The following is a 17,035-nucleotide window of genomic DNA, read 5'->3' on the forward strand; positions in this document are numbered from 1 at the left end:
ATGGTGGTGAATTTCATCCCTTTGCTACCACACCAGGGGAAGTGTGTGGTAGCAGGAGGAGCTTGTTAGTCTGTGCTTGTTCCCTGCCTCCCCTTCCCCAGCCCTCCCTGCCTAAGCCTTCTGCCAGGTTTGTGTTGTACCTGAGGAGTGTGGCCATCACTTTGGTCTGTTCTGAGGTGCTACTGGAGTAAGTGCTGCAGGAATTTTTCCATTTGCTATTGATGTTTCATCTTATCCAACAGTCTGGCAGACCATCATGCTGTGCCTCAGTATTTCCCCTATTTACACTATATTGAGCATCCTGAAGTTGCTACATTTTTCTTTGGACCTCTCTAAATTCCCACTTTGTATATGAGGCCATGAACTGTGATCTCCAGGAACAACTGGATAATTCTGTTTCTTTTATGGAGGAAAAGGCGTATGTGTGTATGTATTGCTCATCCAGGAAAAACTCTCCGTGGTGATCATTTCTTTCTCCTGTGTCACTGCCCATAAGAGGCTGAGGGATGTGGGTAACATGCAGCACCCCACCAATCTGCTGAGGTCTCTGTCTGCATGTTGTATCTTTGTGTCTGGTTGTGGACAGGGATTGCCTGTACCATGGTGACATCTGTAAACACAGGTGTCATGCCTGTCACCCTGGGGAGTTTCTGTGCTGGCAGGCTTACTCTGTCACATCACTCGGCTTCTTGTAATGTCCACTCTAATTGTTTCTTTTCTTTATTTTAATTTGCTGTTGCCCTTGGAAGATAATTTGATTAGTCTATAGGTAAAGTAGATTAGAACAAACAGACTTTTCTTTAGAAGCATCAGACTGCAGTTAGTGGGTTTTAACAGTGATCCCACATCACCTTCTTCTAATAACTGATTATCCTGGAGAAAGCCAAATGAAGTAGAAGTTTCTTGCCCAAGAAGGAGATTCCCCAAAGTGTCACATAGGCATCTGCTGTGGGATGCACATTAATTGCCATGAAGTACCACTGCTCACAGGCAGGTGCTTTTGAGCAGGAACAGAGAGAAGTGGCCTGTGCTGTACCCATGCTTTGTCAGGGATGTGTTTGACCTTCACTGTGCAGAACTGTGTTCCTGTGTACAATCTTGGGTGCTATAAGACCTTAACTTGATGCCTGACATGTGTGTCCTTGGGCCAGGTACTGTTCCAGGGCTGTCAGCTGGATGAGACGAAGCGTGAGGCCTTTCTGCACCAAGTTTACACACAGCTCTGTGCCTTTGAAAACAAAGTGGCAGAGATGCTTCAGCAACAGTATGAGCCCAAACCACAGGTAAGGAGGGCAGGGATAGCTGGGCTCTCTCAGCTTCCTGGAGATGTGCACTCTGAAACCCCTCTGAGGTGGGGTGGCAAGAGGAAAAGCAGCATAGGTGTGCAGAAGGAACGGCTAAGGACTTTGTGAGATAATGTTGTGGGATCCACCAATGAGACATGAACACTGAGGAAGCAGAACCATTAAGTGTTTAGAAGGACTGGTGAGGATGGTTACCTTCCCCAAAGTTCATGTGCTGTAAGACAGTCTGACTGTAGGTCATGGGAGAAATGGTAGGATGTGCTTTCTCTCTGAAGAAGGTGGCAGGAGAGGTGATTATGTCCATGTAACTAATCTATAAATGGCAGTGAATATGCCCTGTTACATTTCTTGAATGAAAATATTTCTTTGTTACCATGAAAACTGGCCATGAAGCTGAATAAACAGCCAGTTTTTTCAAGTTCTCCTTGAAATCTATGATAGATGTTGCTTAGTAGCCATGGATATATGTATCAGCACATTAATGATAGAGTCCTAGTATGGTGTGGGTTGGAAGGGACATTTAAAGATCACCTCCCCTGACCTGCTGGCCATGCTGCTTTTGATCTTGTTGCAGTCAAAGTCATTGCTGGTCTGGCTGAGGTTATTTGGTCCTTAGTCAGCATTAGTTATTAGAGTTCAGGCAAAAGGAAAAGAAAAAAGGCCCAGAATCAGATGACCAAGAGGCTGTTGGTGATGTATTGCAGTTGCATATCTGAAGTGCTTGGAATCTCATATTCTAGCTGCAATTTGTATGTTTCAATGCTAAAACTGCTGGCCCTGAAACAGAAAGTAGATTGCCGGAAGTAAATAACTCAGCTGGTGAGTCCAGATGGTGTTTTTGCAGTGCTTTATATGCATTCCTGCTTGATGCCATATTTCTCTCATGGTAAACTACCCTGTAACTTCTTCCATGCAAATGGGGGAGAGAGACGCTCTTGCAGGCCAGAGGGACTGGTGAGTCCTGCCACAGGCTGTGGGGTGGAGGTGGGAGGCCCCAGGGGAAGGGCAGGGACTGAAACTTTTTTCACTTTTGAAGTTGCACTTGCTGTATCATTGTTAATAAGTATCTGAGTTTAAGGCATCTGGCAAGTTAAAGTGATGGACAGTCAATATTTTTTGCTCACAGGCACAAGCTGCTCCCATTTGTGCATAGCAAAAGTTTAGTTCTAGTTTTATTTTCCCAGCTCCAATCATCTGTAGCTTTGTAGAGGGGTGGGGGTCTCAGCCATTCTGTGCATTAGCAGTAAAAACAAAGCCATGTTTTATTACAGGGTTGATGCCAAAACCTTGTGGGGATTAAGGGACTATGAATACAGTAGGTTTCTCACTGGTGTAATTATACAAATTTCAGGCTTTGCCTAGGGGATATTTTTCATAGAAGGTGCAGAAGCTTACCTGCATTTGTTTATATCAACACTGCATAATGAGAGCCATTTGAGTTAAATGCATAGACACCAGACTTTGTCTTTAGGAGGCTCCTTGCCCCCTCTGCTGCAGAGCTTCACAACTGAGACACAGCTGCCTCTGCCTCTCCAGTGTTTCTGAGCTGAATATAGTCGATTAAGTAGATGCTGAATAGCTGCAGCTTCTAAATGACAGGGGGAGAAGGAGGTATTCACATCTCTTAAACTGGGAACTGCTTTGCTCCACAGAGGAGTTTTAGTGACCCCAAAGTGACCCCAATTTCCCCTTCTATTAGAAATCAGCTTTATATAAAGCTCTGAGCCTGCTGTGCCTCCACCTTCAAGCAGCCTTGCCCAGCTGCTCTAAGGGGCCCAAGTGACCAGGAGTTTAAGAGCACCTGGAAGTTAAAGCTACAGATGAAGTCTGCTGCAGTGCTCCAGAGTACCATGGGACTGCCAGACTAAAGGTGTTTGGAAGAGCGAGGAGTTGAGCTGAAATCTGCCCCATGGGGCCTTGTGTTTTGTTTTTTTTTTTTTTAACTTTTCCAGGTGGATTTATCCCCCCTGAGCCAAGAGAGCCCTGGTGATGTGCAGGAGTCATCTGGGAGGAAGCCCAGTGTGTCTGTGGTCACTGCTGACGTTGGCCTGGTCAGCATGGTCCGGCAAGGGATCCTGGCCCTGCAGCTGCTGCCCTCCAACTCCAGCGCAGGTTGGCTGCGTCCTCGGGGTTAAGGTTGGCCTGGTTGTTTGTGAAGGGTTCTGTTCCTCCTGCCATAGGCTGAGGTTGATTTTATAAGGGCTGATGTGTGCATGGACCTTTCTGTTAGGGATGAAATCTCAACTGAGGCATTTACTCTGCGTTCTGGGGGCAAATTGTGGTGGTGGGAATGGGGAGGACCACACTGTGCCAAGTGCTGTGTGTCAGTGTTGGGGAGTTTGTGAGGCAGTACAGGTGTGACTGTTGCTCAGGGCAACCTGAGCTGTGAAGAGCTGTGCCCTTTCTGTGTGCTGTGCTGTACCTAATCAGGATGTTTGCCAGCTCCATAATGCTTTGGAAGCTCTAAATCACCTCAGAATTTTCCTTCTACTTTTGCCCTGCCTAAACTTTGCCTGGTGGATTTCCTGGGACAATGATAGCTGTTTGAGATGGAGATGGCACTAAGGTGCTGCCTTGTTTCCAGGTATTATAATAATTACGGATGGTGTGACCAGTGTCCCCGACGTGGCTGTGTGTGAGACTCTACTGAACCAGCTGCGCAGTGGCACTGTGGCCTGCTCCTTTGTGCAGGTATGTCTGCTGCTGACTGCCAGTGTGGGTACCACAGGGACAGAGGTGGTGGTGGCATTCACCTCCAGAGGAGAAGTGTGGGTCCTTGACCAGCTGTCTGCTTTGTTCTCAGCACTGCTGTTCTCTCTCAGGTGTCTCCTTTATCCATCCCATAGGTGGGCGGTGTCTACTCCTATGATTGCAGCTTTGGCCACGTTCCCAATGTGGAACTGATGAAATTCATTGCCATGGCCACTTTTGGTGCTTACCTCTCCACATGCCCTGAGCTGGATCCCCTGAGCCTGGATCTGAATGTGTATCACAAGGCATTTCTGCTGTACTCCTTTCTGCGTACTGGGGAGTCCCTGAACCCAGAATATTACTGTGGTGAGGAATGTGCATGTTCTTGTTCCAGTAGATGGATGTCTTAGAGCACCTCTCTTTGGGGTGACTCTCCAGGCTTGGTTATGCTCATACTCTCCCTTGTTATGCCTTCTGTAGGCTGTGGGCACAATGGGTCACACAGCCTCCCCTCTGGGTTCCAGGAATTGGGTGAACCAGGGAAAACAAATGTCTTATTTTCCACCATTCCCCTAGCTCAGCAATCTGCAGTTAGGCCCACTGTGTTGGGATGTGGAGGGGGTTGGAAGCTCTTGCCCACCCTTCTGTGCACACTGGCTAGCTCTCAGGTGGGGATGTTCTGGAGATCTTGTCCTAACAGGGCTTGCAGATGGCGGTTTGGATTGAAAAACTAGACCCCTGAGAACTGTCCCAAGTGCCTCTCCTGGTTGTTCTTATTTTGTGACTGTTAGTGACTGAGAGTGTGCCAAGAGAGATTAGTTTAGTTACCAGTAAGACATGGAAACACCCTTTCATGTCCCAGTGATATGCTGGTGCCATCTGCTCTTTCTGTAACTTGGCAGCAGAAACCACATTAACTGGCAAGTTTGAAGAGTGTTGGCTTGGGACTTGAAAATGTTGAATCTTAAAAAGATCAGCTGTTAGTGGTTTAAGCTCCACATCCTGATACCTTTTAAAAAGCACCTGGGAGCTCAGGATTTTCCAGGGAAATCAGTGAAGCCCCAAAGCTTGCTGTGTGACTGCTGAGACAGATGTGCAGTTTCTGCCTGTCTAGGCTGAATGTGGAATTCCAGTGCGTACCTTGTCACAAATGCTGTCCGAGAGGAAGCAGTGCCTGACACCACACCCTGTCCCTTTCCCAGGCCTCTTGGCCACACTAATGAACCTGTTTGCAGTATTGCAGAATCAGGAGTGGGTGTAGGTGGTGCCTGAAGGATGTACTGTTCCTCAGGCGAACAAGTGTTCCTGGCAGCTTATATGAAGCTCTTGGGGAGACCTGTTCCTACAGGATGGGGCTCAGGGGAGCTGCTCCCTCACAAACCCATCTCTGCCTTTTGCAGTGTCCCAGCACAGGCTGTTCAATGAGCACCTGGTGTCTGCAAGCAGCAACCCTGCTCTGGCCATGCGGAGGAAGAAGCACACGGAGAAGGAGGTGCACGCTGACCTCGTCAGCATCGTTTCGGTCCGGCTGCGCGAGGGCTACAGCATCCGGGAGGTCAACATCACCAAAGGTGACTGCTGCCCTGGGGCCTGGACACAGCTGGGACTCTGTTCTCAGCTGCTGAGAGGAAAGCACTGGGTCTGCCATCTCAGCAGTGCTGGTGTTGTGGAGGAAGGAGCCATTTTCCCCAAACTCTGTTTCCATGAATAATTGCCTGATGCAGGGCTGCCCACTATTGTGCAGTTATGCACTTGCCAGGCTCACCCTCTGTGGTTGTGCCTGGGGAGGGACAGCCAGTGATGCTCTGTATCTTGGAAATGATTCCCCACAAATGCAGAGAAACTAGTGACAGAACTGGGGTTTGCAGAGTTTTTTTCAGATTTCATCTCTAGTTCTCCTTTTTTCATCCCTTTCTATTCTCTGCTAGATGCACTCCAAAATACTAACATGAAGTTGAGCCCTTTGGTACAACAGACTTAATGCCTCCAAACTACAGTCTTCCAAAAGAAGAAATTGGGCAAAACAAGGATATTGTTACGTGAAAAGGTCAGATTAGTCAGGACCATAACAAATTCTAGAAGACCATAAAACCTTCCAGTGATCCTGTTCTCTTACCTGACTCACTAGACATGGCACCTGGAGTGTGAGAACTAGCTGCTGACTGGGGACCTTGAGGGGTTTGATTGTCCTTGGGAGTGCCAGTAAATCCTACCTAAATTTCTACCTCCAGTTGTGACTAGTGATAGTACTTTAACTTAAAGGGGAGATGAAAAAATCCAAAAGCAAGTTTATTAGTACTCTAGAATGTGTTTTATATCAGACAATCAGTCTGTGATGTAACTCCAAAACCATTCTAATCTTGCCATGTGATGTTTTCTGTGAATTTACCGTGGTCTGCCTAAAAAACATATAAATCCCCTCTGCCCTTCTCTGGTTGGAAGGCTGTCCCAGAGCTTCCTTGCTCTTTCTCTAGCTTCCGTTCTAAACTCCCCAAGGCCAAGCTAGACCTGTGTGACTATCATCTTTAATTAACTTTATCCTCCTTCTCTGACTTGCACGAACATATTTAACAACATCCTTCTCCTTGTAACCTTTTGGCAGGTTAATATTAAGCAAGCCAATATTTCACTTTCTTTTGTAAGGGCAGGCTGTGTTGTTTATTCAGGTTAATAGCTCTTATATTTTTTCCCTTAAGTTGTTTTCTTTTCAGTTTGATCTCATATTTCTCAAAACAGTTGATAAGAGTGTAGTAAGTGTGGTTTAATCAGTGCCTTGTTCAGCAGTATTAATATTTCCCTGCTTCTGAAGTAAAATGCCAAATCTGATAGATGAGGAATCACGTGGGCTTTCTCCATGACTGTATTGCAGAAATCCCTGAGTCTTTCACACACCTTTTCTTTCAGCTGATGAGTCCTTGGGGGTGTTTTTTGGGTTTTGTTTTTTTAGTAGTCCCTAAATGTGCTGTCCTTCACATGATATTACTCCTAAGTTTATCTTGCTCAGTTCACATACCCGTTCCTCTGTTGATGCCTGGCAATTTCAGTTTATTTGCCTTGATGCATCTTACAAATTGAATGGATCTAAACCACCTTTTTTGGGGGGAAGATTGCTAACAATCATATTAGGTGGGATAATTCCTAAATTTGGTCTTATATTAATCTCTCTAGTTTCTTGTTTCAGGAATTTTCTGCTAAAAGTAATTCTTTTTTCAGGAATTTTCTGCTAAATTTTCCAGGTGAGACAGCTGTTTTAGTAGTGTCTGCAGGTTGTTTTCACTAATGTAGGTGAGGCATGAGATTACTTCCCTTAAATCCAGGCAGATGAGATCCATTGCATTCTCCTTGGCTAGGAGTGTCTGTGAAACAGTGTGACAAGTCCATTCCTGTCCTCTGTGTCTTTTATTCTTCTGTGCACAAGTTCACTTACAGCTTGAACAGGGCTGGATAAAAGGCCTTTCTCTTTAATCTGGCAGCAATGTTGAAGTGCCTTTGGTGGCTGTGTAGTCCTATATAGAAATGCTGGAAGAGCATTCACCAGGTATGAATCATTCAAAAAGCAGTCAGACAAGTTCATGTTGTATCTTTTTGTATAAAGGTATAGCTACAACCTCTGGGTCAGGGTATTGTAAAGCAGTGAATTCCTGCACTCTGGAGGAATGGATTAGAAATATCACCACATGTTACCATGCTCCCTGCTTTTTCCTCCAGATATTTGCCTGCTGGCTTTTACTCCTTGGAATGCTAAATGGATTGGTCTCCCATTTTTACAAGAGCAGAAGAGCAGCTGGATCAGAGTGACCTTCTGTGGTGAATAACTATGGGCAGGTGTACAGGGAGGAGTAAGAGCAAGATAAACACACATGATAATAATCTCCATTCTCCTTTACTTTTTTCTTCCTTTGAAGCCAGAAATAATTTCTGTGTATTTTTTTACAAAAAAATTTAAAATGAAATGTCAGAGGTTTCAAAAACATGGAGTGTATTTCTATGCAGCCTTCAAACTAGTGGCAGATAATGTTACTTAATACTTGGGAAAGGCTAAATGCTCTGGGGAGTTGGTGAAAAATTTGCTGAACTAACAGGTTAAAGTAGAGTTGAGAAATTATTCAAGACATTTAGACATTCAGCACTACCTTTGCTAAGGAGAAGCATGTTTGGCTAATCAGGGTTCTCTGAGCCATTCTACAGAGAAGTGTGTAACAAAGAACAGTTAATTAACCTGGATTGCCAAAACTTGCCAATTAAGGGCTGTTAAGGAGCCAGCTGGCTGTGAAGCAAGAGGAAAAAAGTGTAGCTGTGGACTTTGACACTGTCAGTTTTCTCCTTCACTTTACCAAAAACAAAATAGAATAAAAAGCTAGCTTTGTGCTCAGAGTTGCCTGGAGAGGTTGTTTGTGATATTTATAAGTACTCTGGTTACCCCCACTGTTTGATTTTTAAATATTTAGGTGTTTAGGAGGCAACTTGGTTATTTAGGAATGCAGAGTGCATGTGAAGGGGAAAGGATTGGAAGGTATGGAGGAGAAAGAAGCTTCGTTGTCATGGTGTGTAATGGAGCCCAGTTCTTTTACTTTCTGGGACATTGTTGGGGGATCTCCCTCTGTAACAAAATAAAATTCTCACGGACCATTTTGTGTTGAGGACAGCCTGGAGGACAGTTTTCAAAACATAATCTTCCTCTGTGAATCAGTCCAGTACCAAAACTGGCTGGACACTAGCTGAGCAGTGAGAATGGCTGTTCTCTAGTGACAGGAATCAGGAAGACAAAGTGAGCTTTCTGAAAAAATCAGAGCTGGACGTTGTGAAGGAAATCAAAGTAGAAAAAATTTTATTTGCTATTAACTCAGGAACCAGAAAGATATTGCTTTGCAGTAAAAAAAAACCCCTAAAGATTAATCTAGATGTAACTTCAAACTAAGTAAATATTTTGCCTGTGTTTTTAGTTCTGCTTGTGTGGGATCACAGGAGTGAAGCCAGGATGACTAATGGAAACAGAAGTGGAAGTAGGAAATATTTTCATTTATGATCTAAGCAAAAATGTGGGAATTTATTTATCATGTTTGCTGTTGATGAAGTAGAAAGGCTTTATTATGAGAACCAAAATATTGTGCAGAAAGCAGTGGATGAGCTCTAAAGCAATAAGAATGAGGTGACAGTATGAAATAAAAAGAGGTGAATCCATAAATTCTTGTTTAGCCTCTCTGATAAACAAGACAATCTTCATAGGAAACAACAGATGGTGCAGTCCTGGCAAGTGCATTTGTGGTAACACAAACCATCCATTTTAGAAAGTATTACTGACTTTAAATAAAATCCTACTAATCCCCCAGATCAAGTATAGGTAAAATACAGTACACACTTTTGATCATCTTTGTTCAAGAAAGGTGAATTCTTAAGGTGCAGGAAGGTCTGGGTGTGTTAGGGGAAATGAATGTTCTGCCACAGTAACAGCTGAAACTGGGTATGGATTTCTTAGTACTGCACACTCCTTGTCAATGTTATGGAAATGAAATTTCTCAGAATAAAAATAACCTAATCAAAAGAACTACCAAGCACGAATTTGGCATGTACTCTGGAAGGTTTCTTCTAAACGTTGATGGGGGAAGAGTCCTTGGAAGGTGCCTCCCTGCAGGGACCATGAGAGCAAAAAGATGGCTTTAAAGTGGAGCTCAATCAGCCCATGAAGGAGATGGCATGATGTGCCTATGACAGCAGCAAATGCAACTCTGCAGGAAACAGAGCATCAGGCTGATGATTTGTTCAGAAGGTTTCCAGCACATCCAATCACTTATCACACAAACCCTGCAAGTCTGGCAAACTGTAGAGCAGGCTGGACATAGAATAGATGATGGAGCAGTTGAAATCACAGCGTGGTCATGTGTTTCCCTGGGATGTTTCAGTACAAATACACATGCACAGTCAGCAGGAGTGGGATAGTTCTCTGCTCTTTTGGCTCAGCAAGGCCTGCTGTCAGGTGTTTCTGTTAATCTTGTTAGACAGGCTCATTTAAAGGAAAAGGTTAAAAGAAGGATAGGTGAATATTCATTCTTAACATTTTAACTTTGGGAAGAGAAGGTAAACATGGTGAGAAGCTTTGAAGATTGAAATTCTAGATGCATGAAATACAGTCTGTGCAGGATGAATAGAGATTAATTCAAGAATTAGGCCTCATCTTCCAGGTTGTTTGTGATCTGTGGCCATCAGACACCTGTGTTTCTGTGATGGGATGGATTAACTCTGCAGTGTGGATGACAAAACTTTGTAGTTGAATGGCCCTGCTCATCTGTGCAAAAAACCAGTTTTCTTGGAAACAAAGATGAGACTGTGAAGAAGAGAGCCCATTGCAAGTGTCAGCACCTCCTCTGAGTTTCAGTTACCTTCTCTGGTGTAGGTAGTGCATGTACACTTCAAGAATTGCAAACTCTTTGTCAAGTGCTTGAGTGCAAGCAAAGCCTCCCTCAGTTGGAGAGGGGAGAGAGTGACCAGCTAAAGCAAACAGTTGTTAGATTGCTTTGTTCCCCTCAGCAATCAAACAATCTCATGGTACTCATAAATCCCTAGTCAGAGATAATGCTCAGATGTGTACGGAACAAGCACCTGAACTTTCTCTTCTGCTCCCATGCAGGTGGGTCTCAGCTGGAGGTGAAACTAGTGCTGCTTTGGAAGCATAACATGAGGATTGAGTACTTAGCTGTGACACCCTGGCCCCTGGACCCATCAAAACGCAGCACTTGGGTGGAAGTGACCATGGAGGGAAGCTATGACATTTTGCATGACATCAGCTGCACCATGAGGAAGCCCATCACCAGCCTGTACCGCACCACAGTCATCCGGCGCTTCTGGAACACCCTGCAGAGGTGAGCTGCACCATGCCCAGCAGTTGCCAGTGCCACCAAGTAATTCCTTCCTTGGCTAGGATGAGGGTTTTGCAGGTGGCCATCCCAGCCCAGGGTTCAAAAGGAACGTGCTCCAAGGAAGGGGAATGACTCATGACTGATTACAAGCTTGCTGTCTAGCCAAGGAAAAGATTTCAATTGGTCTGTGATCTAGTTTGTAAGAATGCTTCAGGGTAATGGTATTGCTGCTCTTGGATCTGGGTCCTGGGATGCAAACCTTGCCTCTGACTGCCATCCCATGGAGGTCATGTGTTCTTATAGCACAGCCTTACAGCTGTGCTGCATGCTCACACTGGGAGCAGCAAACAATCACACAAGTCTCTGGGGCTGAAGTGCTTGTGGGTCACAGCTGTTTCCTGGCCAGGGTGGCTGTTACTCCCAGCTATCCAGCAGATTCCTCTTCTAGCACTTCATTTCCAACTCTGATCATCCTCTGTATGTATGAGGCTTCTACACTGAAGCCCCTTTAACACAAGGAATCACAGCATTCCCTGTAAAGCTATGTTGGTGTAGATGGGCTCCCAGGGCACAGAGAGTGCTGTGTGTGCAAGCCCTGTGCTGACTGGGGCAGCAAGGGGGAGAGCATGGGTTTTTGTGGCTAACTGCCTCTTCTTTTCCAGCATCAACCAAACAGATCAGATGTTGGTACATCTGCAGTCTTTTGACACAGTCCCAGAACACTTTACCATTCCTGAGAGCACCAAGAATGGGGTGCCCCTCTTCTACATCCCCCCAGGCTCCACCACTCCGGTATGTTCCCTCTCTCTCTGTTTAACATGGGACAGGTTGTCTCCCCTGCCTATTCTTGTACTCAGGCTTCATCTCTTTCTTGTCTTGTCTTCATCTTATCCTGCTCAGTCAGAGAGTTCAGGTGTGGTGCAATGAACATCCCATGCCATACATTTCCCCCTCTGAGACATCACCCTATGTCTTAATTGTTGCAGCTACACCTCTAAGCCCAACAGCAAGTCTCCTAAGTGTGCTGTGAAACCTTCTCCTGCAGTGCTGTGGTGTGTGAGACTGATGGGAAGGCTGACACTCTTGCTTTTGCTGTGCCTTTTCAGTGGATACCCCCTAGGCATGGAGTTGCTGCTGGCTGTGCAGCCAGTGCCCTGGAGATGTAGCTCAGGACTGTCAGGTGAAGATGCACGATGTGCTGAATAGTTGTTTAATAGGCTCATTGCTCTGAGCACTCATGTGGAAGGTGCAAGAGAGATACTTGTCATCTGCACAGCAGAAACTAAACAAAATATGAGTTAATAGTTTCCACTGCAAAATTCAAACTCACTGAAACTCACTAAGCAGAAGAGCCAGCATGTTACCTGTTCCCTGCCACCAGTGTCCTTGGCATAGATGGAAGAGGACTAGGAGATCTTAAAGCTAGGAGAGCTTTACCTTCAGAGAACTATCCCTTTTATTTTATTGCTTAAGCTCTTCTTTAGGTTTACCTAGTCCATTTTCCCTATGTAGGGCTATGTCTCCCACAGTATATCTGGGGCATCCCATCTTATGGGTAACCACCACTGTATTTCTATGTCAGCAGAGTTGCTATAGTTGGTGGAATCAATGTCACCATATAAACCTATCAGAGTTTCCCAGTGCCACCCATTCTGGCACCTTATTTGCCTGAGCACTTTCAGATGAGTAATTTCAGTGTTTAATTACTTTGCTGACACAAGCCATATATCCCTCTCTCAATCAGAAGGCACACCATTACATATGCTATCTTTTTCATGGTTGATTTACTTGATGGTAAGTAGTTAAATTCCTAATTAACTTGACATTTCAGGAGCCTAATTTATTTTTGCTTACGCTATACTGCCTGTTTCAATGTGAGCACCCTTTCTATGTTCAGAGGAAATTACCCAAAGCCAGAGATGTGACCTTCTTAGTCTGCAGCAGCTCAGCTGCTAGAGAAATTCTTGCTCTCTTTGGGTGGAGAACTTTTGTGCTGAATATTGTCCCATCATTTTCTCAGGTATTATCTCTGCAGCACAGTGGGTCTGACTCAAGCCATTCCCAGTTTGCCTCCTACTGGAAGCCCATCCTTTCCATGGATGCCAACTTCTGGCAGAGGTGGCTGCACATGCATCGTATAGTCGTCCTTCTGGAGCATGACACGTATGTAATGGGCAGGGCTGAGCTGTGTGCTCACTGTGGGCCAGCCTGGGAAAGCAGGGTGTCCAGGGAAGGGTCTCACTAGTGGGGCCTGATGGATGCTAAAGGTTTGTTTATCTGAGAGGGGCAGTAGGTTAGGAAGTCATCTTTGATGGAACAATAAGTTGTTTCTCAAGTTCCTCTTGGGTTTTGATTTCCTGATTGCAGGGTGTATGGGACCATTCATTTGGGAGCTAACCCACAGTTTGCTGCTTTCCCAAAAGCATTGCTGTCTTGAGGCTGGTCCTAGTTGCAGAATAATGTGAATAATAGCCATATATTTCATGGAGGGAGATAGGATACAAGGGGTGTGCTCTCTGCAGTGTGGAAATTCCAGTGCACTCAGGAGTGTGACCCTCCCCAATGCTTGATTAGGAGAGGTGCATATTTATTGGCTGCTGTGGAGGAAAACAGGCTGACAGACCAGTCAGAGTAGGATGGATGTAGCAAAGCCTCTGTGGGTTTTGGGGGAAGGAGAGACTGCAGCTCTGCAATGACTGTGTGTCCCACGCTGCAGGCCTGTGCCCAAGCATCTGCACACGCCGGGCAACAACGGGCGCTACAGCACCATCCAGTGCCGCATCTCGCACTCGGCGCTCACCTCCCTGCTGCGCGACTGGAGCAGCTTCGTGCTCGTGGAGGGCTACTCCTACGTCAAGCTGATCCACGGGTGAGTGCTCTGAGGCACTGCTGTGTGGGGAGCTGGGCCTGTGGCCAGACCAAGGAGCTGGTTAGACCAGTGTGTGGCTATGGGCCTGAAGCAGATGTTTACAGGAGAGGATGAGAGCTAGACAAGGGGGTATGAAATCCTGCAGTTTCTGAGCTGTTCCATTGACCAAGGAGCTGGTTAGACCAATGTGTGGCTATGGGCCTGAAGCAGATGTTTACAGGAGAGGATGAGAACTAGACAAGGGGTATGAAATCCTACAGTTTCTGAACTGTTCCATTGTGTTCAGGTGCAGCCTGGAGGGAGAGGGAAGCCAGCTGAGGGATTTCTGCATGCTGGAACTGATGTGTGTTACTGTGAGGTTGTGTGGGCTATTGAGCTCTGTGGAGCAGACCTGTGCTTGGTCTGCCATGTCAGAGCAGCAAGATCCATGCCATTTCAGCCTTGTCCTGATCCCTCCTCCCTAGGTCTGAGGATCTTACCCCTTCCTCGTTCTATGTGGTACGAATCATCTCCAAGGCTCCCTGCATGGTTCTCCGGCTGGGCTTCCCCATTGGCACACCTGCGCAGGCCAGGAACAAGGTGAGAGCTGCCTGTCTGCTTCATGGGGTGGGGGCAGAGCAAGAAATTCTGAATGTGGAAATGATGGGTAGATCACAGGCAACACTGTAGGCAGCTACCCTCTAATAATAACTACCATGTTAAGGCTTAGATGGGCTTGAATCTACTGTAACAGAAAGGGTCATTTGGGACAAACTTTGTTTGTTAAGTCTATGAGAGATCTAAACCCAAAGACTCGAAGATCAATAGAATAGCTGGTCACATGGGTGTTTTTCCCACTGCTTAATTCAGTTGTGGGGCTTGAAATGACTCAGAGGTTATCTAGTCTGTCCTTCTGACCGAAGCACAATCAATACCATCTGTAAAGAACAGCAGATACTTGTCTGACTCATCTGCAGAGACCTCTGTGATAGATGTACTGCATGTTCCCCGGGCTATCTCTTCCAGTACATGTATATTCAATCTATTGGGCAGGGAGGAAGTTAATAGTTAAAATGCAAACAATGGCCCACGTAAGCGGTAAAGGGAGAGAAAAAAAATTAGTACCTAGGAAATGTTTTCAGGATAAAAGTCTGTCAGATAGACTCTAATAACTTTTGTATCAAAATAAATGAGCTGTCCTAGTCAGATGCAAAAGGTGGAGTTGCTGTGTGAACTCATTCCCCAGTTATAATGGCTGAGACAAGTCTAAGTGTTCCTAGGTAAAGCATGAGAAAGATACCCTGCTATTAAACTGTGTGAACTTTTTAATATAAACAAGAGGTTTATCATTAAATCTAAGTCTTTTATCTTCACGAAAGAAATCTTTGGTTTGTCTAGCTTAGCTTTAGAGACTAATCTGAGGAGAAGCTAACAAACATGGGAAGGGCCATCTCTTTCTGAGATAATGAAGCCAGATAATGCTAAATATTCTGGCACTCTGGCAGATCTGCCCTTTCATGACTTTAGGGGATCCAGGACTTGGGCAGTGGTTGCTGGGTCAACATGTGGGCTTGGTAATGCCAAGTGACAGGTTTTTTTTTGGAGTTCCCTCTGCAGGTGCAAATGAAGAAAGTATGAGACAGGCAGCATACCCTGCAGCTGTGGGCAAGCTGCAGGTCATTGCAGCAGGAACTATATGTAGATCATAAATTGTGTCAGCCATAATATTTTTTTTGCCTGCTATAGAGCTGATTAACTACTCAGTATGGAGGATGGCAGTAGAACTTAGCCTGCTTTGTTTAAGGGAAAGGGGGTTTTGTGCTGAGCAGTTCAAATTTCCAATGCTGAAGGAAAGCACTTCATACAGTCGACTTTCAGAAAGCTTTTTGGTGAGACTTTGCATAGGGCATGACTGTAGAACTGTAGGAATGGGATGTCATAAAGCAAACTGCCTTGGGGAACAAAGGAAGGAAATTGAAAAAGTGCTCTGTTTCATCCCAGCAGAAGCTGTTTGTGATTTTCCCAATCTTTTTTCTAGTCCAAGGGTAGGGAACTCATTTGCAGAAAGGTAACATGAGCTGAGGAAATGTGCAGGTGGCACAAAGCTATTTCAACCTCTGTGCTTTGGTGACACCTAAGCAGCACAGTGGTGGTTGGAAGCCAGTATGGATAACTGCAAAATAGTGGGATTTGGGAGCTTAAGCACCATTAGTGATTCTGTAATACTGATATGAAACCTTGAAAGGGACCCAGGTGGCAGCACAGTGCAGGAAAGAACTCTTGTTTAACATTTGGGTTTGGAGACATTCCTTTCCTTGAAAAAGACATAGTAATGATGAGAAAAGTTACTGAAATAGTTTGTGTTGAGGAAGATGGAGAGCTGCTGTTCTTCTGGTTAACTACAATGGTAATAAAAATTGAAAAAAGTTGAACAGAGATCATGAAAAGAAATCTAACTATAGAAATTTCAAAGAAAACACTGGGCTATTGTGGGAATCAGATGCTGGTGTGGGTTGAACTGTATTCAGAGCTACTGAAAGCTTAAAAGAGTAATCAGGAAGTCATTGTGAAAGTATCTTGGAAAAAAAATAACCTAAAAAAATAGCTCAGGCTCCTGAAACCTTTTGCCATAGAGGTTTGACAAATGAATGTGGTAGTAGGGGAATATGTAAGACAGAGCCAGTGCTGTTCCCACAGCTGATATGGACTAGTTTACATTTACTGTAGGTGTTGAGAAGAGGAGGAGGGAAGAATGAGGGTGCATGCTTGAACTGCATCTGTGGAGGAGCTGGCATGCAGTTAATTTGTTTTTAATCTGAGTTGTGGAAGGCAACTTCTTCAGCCTTGAAATAGTCTCTGGCGTTTTTTTAATCTTCCTTTGCTTTTAAAAATACTTAAAGGAGGGACCAGAGAGCCTTGTGTCATCTTGACCTTGGTCTTGCTAGTGCCTCAGAAGTAAAGTTACCTTTAACTCCTGCTCTTCTGTGTATTCAAGGAGTGTTCTGTTCCTTTTGGTCAAGCTCTTGTTCTAGACACTTATTTTGAGTGGTTTATGTCTCCAGACAAAGTTGGTCATGTTAGCCTTTTGCTTTTGCCATGACAGATAGTGGAAGAGTTACGGGACCGAATCTTGCAGCTGCGCTTTCCCCACAGGGTGCAGAGCAAGGAGGCAACTCCAAAAGCAAAGAGGAAAATGTTGGGCAGTAGTTCTCCCTCCAAGTCCCCGCCTGTGGCTGGGGCCCAGTCAGCCCTCTCAGACAGACCCTGCCTTGTTGTGCTGCACAAACCGTTGGAGAAGCTGCTGATCAGGTAGGGATGAAGCACCAGGCTGTCACCAC

General features: G+C 45.2%; 1 protein-coding gene across 1 annotated transcript in view; it reads left to right on the plus strand.

Annotated features, from left to right (window-relative positions):
- The window catches only part of SZT2 (SZT2 subunit of KICSTOR complex), a 53,003-nt gene that overhangs the window by 1,846 nt on the left and 34,122 nt on the right, over positions 1-17,035 (plus strand). The window contains exons 5-15 of the mRNA XM_059478614.1: positions 1,152-1,283; positions 3,257-3,416; positions 3,889-3,995; positions 4,151-4,361; positions 5,396-5,566; positions 10,621-10,852; positions 11,512-11,641; positions 12,870-13,012; positions 13,566-13,718; positions 14,183-14,297; positions 16,801-17,006. Of these exons, the coding sequence (XP_059334597.1) occupies positions 1,152-1,283; positions 3,257-3,416; positions 3,889-3,995; positions 4,151-4,361; positions 5,396-5,566; positions 10,621-10,852; positions 11,512-11,641; positions 12,870-13,012; positions 13,566-13,718; positions 14,183-14,297; positions 16,801-17,006 (1,760 nt within the window). The remainder of the gene's footprint in view (positions 1-1,151; positions 1,284-3,256; positions 3,417-3,888; positions 3,996-4,150; positions 4,362-5,395; positions 5,567-10,620; positions 10,853-11,511; positions 11,642-12,869; positions 13,013-13,565; positions 13,719-14,182; positions 14,298-16,800; positions 17,007-17,035) is intronic.

The sequence above is a fragment of the Ammospiza nelsoni genome, chromosome 9 (assembly GCF_027579445.1).
Source record: "Ammospiza nelsoni isolate bAmmNel1 chromosome 9, bAmmNel1.pri, whole genome shotgun sequence".
Lineage (NCBI taxonomy): Eukaryota > Metazoa > Chordata > Aves > Passeriformes > Passerellidae > Ammospiza > Ammospiza nelsoni.